The 8,871-nt window shown below is 46.4% G+C and overlaps 1 protein-coding gene across 14 annotated transcripts in view; it reads left to right on the top strand.

Moving 5' to 3' along the window:
- Positions 1 to 8,871, top strand: part of FHOD3 (formin homology 2 domain containing 3) — a 456,454-nt gene that overhangs the window by 419,589 nt on the left and 27,994 nt on the right. For all 14 annotated transcript variants that reach the window (XM_019637921.1, XM_019637916.1, XM_019637917.1 and 11 more), the window contains 4 exons: positions 156 to 338; positions 2,009 to 2,128; positions 2,844 to 3,005; positions 7,367 to 7,557. In XM_019637921.1, coding sequence (XP_019493466.1) covers positions 156 to 338; positions 2,009 to 2,128; positions 2,844 to 3,005; positions 7,367 to 7,557 — 656 coding nt within the window. The remainder of the gene's footprint in view (positions 1 to 155; positions 339 to 2,008; positions 2,129 to 2,843; positions 3,006 to 7,366; positions 7,558 to 8,871) is intronic.

Raw genomic sequence — 8,871 nt, 5'->3', positions numbered from 1 at the left:
AACAGTGTAACACCTTTATATGACAAGAGCACTGACAACAGAATTATCTTTACTACCTGGTTGGAAAATTGCAATATGATTTTGGAAACATCGAAGGGGTGAGATAGGTTCTATCATTAAGAGAGAACATTTACTGTGTCATCCCATCTTTCCAGAAAATTCTAACCATGATTCCCACTGAAGAAGAGAAGCAGAAAATCCAGGAAGCTCAGCTGGCCAATCCTGAGGTGCCGTTGGGCAGCGCAGAGCAGTTCCTGCTTACACTCTCCTCCATCAGCGAGCTCTCGGCTCGACTCCACCTTTGGGCATTCAAAATGGACTATGAAACTACAGAAAAGGTAAGCACTTGGGAAGAGAGGCAGCCAATCGTACATCCCCGGTGATGAGAAAGTCGATTTTTCATTGGTGAATGTAGGGAGGCATCATTCTTGGGAAAAGGTTTGAGTTGATTAGGATGAGGTTGTATCTATACTAAAGGATCAGCCATCCTACCAGTAAGGGGTTATTCTAAAGTGTCTGCCTGACACCAGCCTCAGACACTGGATTGTAGGTACCAGATGACTGTTAAAAAAAAAATCTATTAAATTTTTTTCTGACTCTTTATGCTTGTAGAAAATTTGGGAAATATGGAAGCACAATTTGGAAAGTGATTTGTAATCCATCCACTTGATGATAATCATCTAAACTGCCATTGTCTATGACAATTAGCAGGCCGTTTGGTAGTTCCCTTTGAGAGCATATCTCAGAGGAAACAGATTGCAAGAGGCTGAGAGGAGAATAGAAGGAAAGGGACCTTGACAGTGAACACGTGGGGAGAATCATCTTGAGTAGAAAGCAGAGGAAGCAGGCATCCTCTCTGGCCTGGAGCAATGGGAGTATTTTTGCTGGCTGAGCAGAAGGAACCAGTGGAGAGAAAAGGGGATAAGTGGACGGTGAGCTGGAGGTGAGCTTAATTGAGAGGAAGGGCCCAGAGGTGACAGAATCAAAAAGCACAGGTGGAGAGGCTGCATGGTCTTCCTCTTTCTGCAAGGGAGGGATCACGGTCCTATATTGAGGGCCAGATAGGTGGCGGTGGGTTTCGGAGACTTCGGGAGGAAACTGCTGAGTTTGAATTCATCTGAGAATCAAGCAGGGCTGAGGAAACCTAGCACTCCTGAGGAGACTTGGCATGACTTGGTCACAAAACAGTATGTTTAGGTGACTTTATCTAGCAAAGTGAGGAAATGTCATGGAGAAAACAGTTTTGGGGTCAGCCTTGGTTGAGGATAGGCAGGGCAGAAGTTAGGCTGAAGAGAATGAAGCGAAAGCTTCTAGCTGTGGGATACAGGCTAGGAGAGAGGCTCAGTAAGAACATGGGAGGGGGGGTCACACAGTGACAGCAGAGAGGGCCTGAGGTAATGAGGCTACAGGGCAGGCTACAAGTCTGAGAGAGTGTGAGTTATGAGGGCAGTGGGGGTAAAGAGGATGGTAGCCTTCTAGAAAGTAACCCAGGCTAAGAGGTGACCAGCCAGAGTGCCTAGAGGGGAAGTTAGGAGACTGGAGTGGTCCAGGGGCAGTTAGGCCCCAGTTTCCAGTGTCATCTGCCTGGTAGGAGAAAGGCAAAGAAGACTGGGGTCCGGACTCGGAAGGGACATGTAAAGGAGGAGTGTCCTGGAAGTCAGCGATAGTGAGAAGAGAGGAGAAGGAGAGATGGTGTGACCTAAGGAAGGGTCCTGTTTGTGCTCGGAAGATGGGGGAACAGAGGGAAGAGCATTTGTCACCTCAGCACAAGCTCCTGCTAGCCACAGGTACCCATGTGGCCTCCACTGGGGAGACTTTGGGGGCTAGACTCTCTCCCACTATCTTTTGGCACCTTTCCATAACAAGGAGCATGTGCCCATCACATGGGATGGACTTACAGTGAGGAGAACTCCAAGGCACAGTAATTACCTGGTATAAAACTTAACAAGGACAGAGGAAAACCAAAATGTACATTCTTTATCATCTTTCAACTTTTTTTAATTGAAAGGAAGTGGCAGAACCTCTTTTGGACCTGAAGGAAGGAATAGACCAATTGGAGAACAATAAAACCTTGGGTTTCATCCTGTCTACTCTCTTAGCCATTGGGAACTTTCTAAATGGAACTAATGTAAGTCTCCCTCATCCCTTATCCTCCTGCCTCCCTTGTCACAGAAGTCTTGCCCTTCACGTGCCAGGAGGTTGTACCTCTGTTCCTCCAAAGCATAACTGACCAACAACTTTGTATTTTCTTGCTGAAAATCTAGAAGGAATTTTGTTGTTAAAATACCAGGGCCTATTAATTTTAACCTGTATCTTGCTATAAATAAGAAAATTTAGAAAAATAAACACACTATTCCATCGAAATTTGACATTACAGGTATTTTCTTCTATGCTGTTGATTTTTTTGTCTGATGTGTATAAGTACAAATATTTGTTTTTATCACTCAAATATTTGTGTTTATACACATTATAAACACACTTAAAAATTGGCTTCTCTTTGGCTAGTAAGTAGAATAGCAGTAGGCCACAGGGAGAAAAATGTTTAAATACCCCGATGGCAGAGACCCAGTGTCACAGCACCTTGATTTGGGGGTAGAGCCCTGGGACAGCCAGTGACTGATGGCCTTGGTGGGAAAGGACTGGAGGGTCATTTCATTCCTAGTGTGGCTGGTGCATGTGAGATCAGCTAAGAATGGCCGAGCATGTGGCCTGAGAAGCTTCAGTCACAGAGGACCTAAATATTGGGCTACTCCAACAGGGCATTGATTCTAATCATTTGTGCCTTTCTAAGAGCCTGCGTAAAACTTGTTCTTCCTACCATTTGTTTAATGTTCACCTAACAGGCCAAAGCATTTGAGTTAAGCTACCTCGAGAAGGTTCCAGAAGTCAAAGACACCGTGCATAAGCAGTCACTTCTCCACCACGTGTGCACCATGGTGGTGGAAAACTTCCCAGATAGCTCCGATCTGTACTCAGAGATTGGGGCTGTAACCAGGTCAGCCAAGGTATGTGTGTGCACACGGAGGGGTGGGCTGTGCCAGAGGGGTGGGCTGCGGGCTCTCAGATGTTGGGTCTTGGCAGTCATCTCTGAGGAGCCCAGGCTCCATTAAGTAAAATGCCAAGTGCCGCTTGCATCCCTTGCTCTAGAATTTGTGAGCATGACTCGTCTCAGGCCTTAAGAGCATTTTCCCATCTCTGGTTCTCTGTCAGATTCTTTCCTACTGAGGTATAAGAGGCAAGCCTGCCATCCCAGCACTAACCCCTGCGTCCATTGTGGAACAGTGTTACTCACCAGGCTGGATTTTCCAGAGTATTAAAACTTCCCATCATGTTGTAGGTGGCCAAAAATGTCAAAAAGATGCAATCTGACCCCTCTTAAGACTTCCATAAGACCTTGCAGACAGGTGTTGAGCCAGGAAACAGGGCCCGCCTGCCCGCCTACTCCCCACTGATTGGCCACCCTGTGCTCTTACACAGAGGGAACCATTTTATAGGTCTGTAACCAGTATTGGGCCCTCAGCTGCAAGGTCTTAAATTTCGTCCAGAGTTAACATCTTCATGAACTTGTGGTTTATTAGAAAAGAGACAGTTGCAATAGCTGGACATCCAGCTGCCCTCACTGCAGGACCATCACTGAGGCTGAACGAGCCCAGAGGAATCCCAAACACAGCAGAGCTGGGAGATACAAGGGTCTTGGAGGTGAGAGGGGACTTGTGGGTTGGGGCTGAATAGGGCACAGGAAGGAGCCAGGCCAGTGTGGTGGGAACGCCTGGAAACACAACCTGAGCTAAGGAGCTGAAAGCAGGATGGCCTTTAGCTCTGGGACACATTAGAATCTAGTATGAGAAGCGAAGAGGGTGACGGGTAGAAGGGGGAGGAATGGAGAAGGGGCTTTGCTAAGGTCCCTCCACAGAGCCCTCCCTCTTTCTGCCTTCTCCCACAGAACTGGTTTGTGGGGTCCTGGGGATTGGGATCCTCCTTTACCTGCCTTAGGAGCAATAGGCTGGCAGCTTCCAGGTATATGGAGCAGAGGCCCTGAGCCAGCCTGACAGTGGGCCTGCCTTGAGGCAGATGGAGGCATGGCCAATGATTTCCCCAGCTCTGGGGGCTTACAAAGGGCTTCTGAGAAAACAGAAGCCTCCTCTATTTCACAGGCACCCTTACCACGTTTACTCTGTGCCGGGCACTATTCTGAAATCTTTCCAAATATTACTTCAATATCCTAACCAAGGCAAAAAGCCCCTTTGATTGTTCCAACAGGGGGTCCCCCTGTTGCTGCTCTGACACCCTCCTTGAACACCTTCACAAAAGATAGTTGGTTAGGAAGCACTCTATTTGAGACGAAGTCTACCTGACTACCTAGATTCATCTCGGTCCTATTTCTAGAACCACCCAGAACAAATCGGTTCCCTTTTTACATGTGGTCCTTTGTTCTTTCTCAGGGCCTTCCTCTAGGTAGAGACTGCTTGTAACAAGAGTAGCCCTGGCCTAGGAGTTCTGACACCAGGCTAGCCCCCAGTGACTGACCTGGGCACCCCTCAGTGTCAGGTCTTTCCCAAAGGATGTTTAAGTTATTATTAACTAATAACTAAATAACTTATCCTTGCCTGAAGATGGGCTACACAAACCAAACCTGTAGATAGCTTCTACCCATTGACGTTGGCAAATGTCAAAGGTGACTATTGACCCAGATCCCTGTGACTTGCAACAAGAAGTCAAGAGAGCACCTGGCACCACTTCTCAGCTTTTACTTCCAAAGCCTTTTGGGGCATTGAGGAGCCCTTCTGTGTACACAGGTACCAAATAAGCTTCAGGAAACCCCAGCCCTATCTGCATTCACTCTACCCCCAGGTGTGTTACACTTTGGGCCTCACCACTGCAACTCACCATCTGTAGGCTATCTGTGCCCCTGTGTTGTCCCACAGTATCCCAGATTGACTTAGTAAGACTTGACTTTGCTTCATAGTGCAGCCCACATGTCTTCCTACACATAGAAAGTGGCCCATTTGGAGCTGTCCTTTGCAAAGGATTTCCTGGCAAGGGCTTCCCTTTCACAACAGAAGGCCAGGCCAGCCCTCTCCCTGGGGTGCAATTTTTCAGGAGCAAACCTAAGCTTCAGGCACGGTGGTTGAGAACTTAGACTCTGGAGCCAGAGAGATTTGGGTTCAAATCCCAGTTCTCCCCCTTACCAGCTGTGTGGCCTCTCACAAGTTACTTAACCTCTCTATGCGTCAGTTTGTCCCCTATGAAGTGGAGCTAGTAGCAGAATCTGAGGTCATGAAGTAACTGTGAAGACTCAGATCATGTGCGCCAGCTCTGTCAGCCCAGGCGGGCAGCCAGCTGAGGTGGCCTTCCAACCCTCCTCAGAAGATGTTCCATTAAACTCAACCCTCCAACTGCTTTTCATCAAAAGCCTTCCTGCCTTGCTTCTATTGGCAGTGAGGTTACTTTCTTCTGCTGCCACCTTAAGGGCTCACAGTGGACTCTTGTCCCTGAAAAAACCATGTCTCACATGTGTGTCTGCCGTCTGCTCTGCCTATTGCAGCGCTGGGCAAGCATCACCCAGTTAGACAGCACAGAGCTTACTCAATGTGTGTCTAAGCTGAGCTGAGCTTATTTTATTGTGGATCAAGGGAGCTGCCAGACACAAATGAGGACAGATCCAGAGACTTATGTTTAGATTTATTACAATTGGCTTAAAACCTCCTAGGCCTCCTAGATGTTACTTGTCAATCCAATGTCGTCTGGATCCTTTTCTAGACTTAGTTCTTTGAACTACTCATTCCTTCTTTTCTAAATCTGCATATCTTTTACTTCCAGCTGAATGCCAGGTTTTTTTCCTCAGCTCTCCCATATTGTAGGAAAGTGAAGCCTTTCTAATTTAGACCCGGAATTTGATTTCAGGAAATCATTTTTCTCAAAGTCCCACGAACCTCTTGCTTACCTGAATCCCAGCGCTCTGCCTAAACTTGCCTTCTGTTTTTGGCTCTTCAGCACCCAAGAATCCCAAGGGCATGTGATGTCTTGCCTGGCCCCCAGGGCATTTCCGTGTTCAGCACGTCTTCATCCTTTCTGGTGACAGACTGTCTCCCAGAATCCACCTTTGCTGACTTGGTCTCCTCTGTTGTTTTTGGGAGGGTGGGGCTGGAGGTCTGAGGCCACCTCAGCAGGTCCCGTTGGGCACTCATATCTGGGCCCTGCTCTCATGACCACAGTCATTGGCATCTAAGCAGTGGTGGCTGACCTCTACACATCTTCTTTCTCCTGACTCTGTTTGCCTGGCTCTGTCCTTTCCCACATCTCTCACTGTGCACCTACCTCCATCCCCTCAGACCCCCCTTCAGCTCACCTGTTTATCTGTTTCATCCTCCCTGCCTAACCTTCTCAATTTCTTTTCCACTATTCCACATCTCTCTCCATTAAATGCCCTCAAGTGCATTTTTTCATGACTGACTCTCTGCTTCACACGATTTCTCCTCTAGAAGTTCTGTAAAGGTATGACTTTAGAAAACTTCATCTCGGGACACTTAAGTCAATCCAGACTGTTCCCACTGCCCTTCAGAGCACAGTAAGTGTTCTGTTGCATCTGTTCCTTGTACATGTGATTTGCATGTGCTGGCAAGACCAACCACATGGTTACACAGAACACACACACACACACACACACACACACACACACACACACGCCCACACACATGCCTGGTAGGCTCTGCACATCCTCAGTATTTGGTGATCAACTGTCTATACAATGAGCCTCGTGGGTCTCCTTCAGCATTTGTCTTTGTGTTCTTAGTGCCTATTGTGGGGACTGGCACATACCAGTTTCTCCAGGAGTATTGGTTGACTGAGTGAGTGGGTGGGTAAGTAAAATGATTTGTCACACAGTGTAAAAGAGATCATTATGAAAGAAGCTGGCTGCCCCTTAGCTGGCCCCTGCACACTCGGGCCATCCTTGTATGACCATGGTACATTCCTCTAATCTTAAGTGAAATATCATCTCTGAAGAACAAGAGTGCTCTGAAAATTTTTATGAGACATCTACTCAGTTCATCTTGTACTAGGGTTCCTAGATATCATGTTTTAATTTACACTTTTCAAAGACTTCCCTAAGATTTCTTTCCAAATATGGCAAAAAAAATGACATTTGCGTTGGGTTCATTTAGAGAAGAGTTTTATCACTAAATAATTTGATGTCAAGATAATGACAGATACACTTGTGGACAATTTTTAGACCATAAATATGCTTGTATTTCAGGATGTAAATTTGGTTTTGATGTTTATTTCTTCCCGGAGGCAGTTCGGTTTCCTGGTCCAGGTTGGGGTCCAGTTGTTTCAGCACATTTGCAGTGTTCTCTCTGATTTTCAGGTTGACTTTGATCAACTTCAGGATAATTTATGTCAGATGGAGAGAAGATGCAAAGCTTCATGGGATCACCTCAAGGCAATTGCAAAACATGAAATGAAACCAGTTTTAAAACAACGAATGTCAGAGTTCCTAAAAGACTGTGCAGAGCGAATTATAATTTTAAAGATTGTCCATAGAAGAATAATTAACAGGTAAGTGGATTGAGGAAGGTATGGAAACTCCAGTAATATGGCATGTTGAAAATATTCTGCAAACCGAGACCTGAAGGTTAAATTTACAAAAATTGTACTGTGAATTCTTGGCACATTGCAAGTACACGTGTTTGCTCATGGGTACTTAATTTTCTTACACACACACACACACACACACACACACACACACACACACACAGCAATGATATAATGCTATTGAATCTTGAGGCCGGAAGGAATCTCAGAAATGTTATTCAAAAATACTCCTTGATCAGGAATCTCTGACAAATTGACCCCTGCATCTCTGTGTCTGTTTGAACAGTTCTTTCTCTGTCTTTGTAAGGCAGCTCGACTTGTTAGAAAAGTTCCTTTTTTATATGATCCACAGTCTGCCCTCCAAACCTTCCACTCATTGATTCTCCAACGGCTGCTCTGTGCTACAGCCTGCCTCGAAGGGACTTGGGTCCAACCATGGGTGCCATCCTCTGGACCAACCTCCCTTAGAGCCACAGGATCCAAGAGGACCCTGGGAGGCACAGCAGTGATGTATCAGGCCTTGCTTGCCTACAAGGATGCTGGCTGGGGTCTAGGATGGCTTCTTGGCTGTTCAGGACGATCTCACCTGTAAATGGAGGCAGTACCAGGACTAGAGCCTGAGTCTTCCAACATCCCAGGCCAGGGCATTTCCTCCCCTGCAGCCCCACTTTTTTCTCCTTTGCTTCATCATAGAACATGGTTGTAGGTCCCTCACCTGGCTTCCAGGGTCTGAATGCTGTGTCCCGGACCTTACCCCTTGGGGAGCAAATGTGCAGCTCTGCAGACTGTGGTCTCCCTGGAGCAGGAGCTCTGATGGCGGCCCCTCTACGGGCCTCACTGCAGTTCTGTTATAGGAGCTTTCCCATGGGGCCATGTAAACCACAGGCCTTTCATGGGTGTCTGCTCCTCAAACATACTCCCTGGCCTAGACTGGAGCACTTCATTATTTTTTTAATAGGTGTGTTGTATTTTCCTTTATCCTGTACTTTTCAGATTTTTTAATTATTTTTTTCTCTCTTCCCTCCTTCCTTTCCCCTTCTCTGCTTCTTTCCTTCCTTCACCTTCCATGAAGCCATACAGAACTTTTTTTTTCAATTACGGTTGACCTACAATGTTACATTAGTTCCAGGTTTCTAACGTAGTAATTACACATTTATATGCCACAGAGAGTGATCACCCAATAAGTCTAGTACCCATCTGACACCATACATAGTTTTTACGATGCTATTGACTATATTCCCTATGCTATACGTTATATCCCCATGACTATTTTTTTTT

The sequence above is a fragment of the Hipposideros armiger genome, unplaced genomic scaffold (genome assembly GCF_001890085.2).
Source record: "Hipposideros armiger isolate ML-2016 unplaced genomic scaffold, ASM189008v1 scaffold_36, whole genome shotgun sequence".
Classification (NCBI taxonomy): Eukaryota; Metazoa; Chordata; class Mammalia; order Chiroptera; family Hipposideridae; genus Hipposideros; species Hipposideros armiger.
Note: the sequence above shows the minus strand (reverse complement) of the source record. Positions and strands in the feature narration are given on the sequence as shown.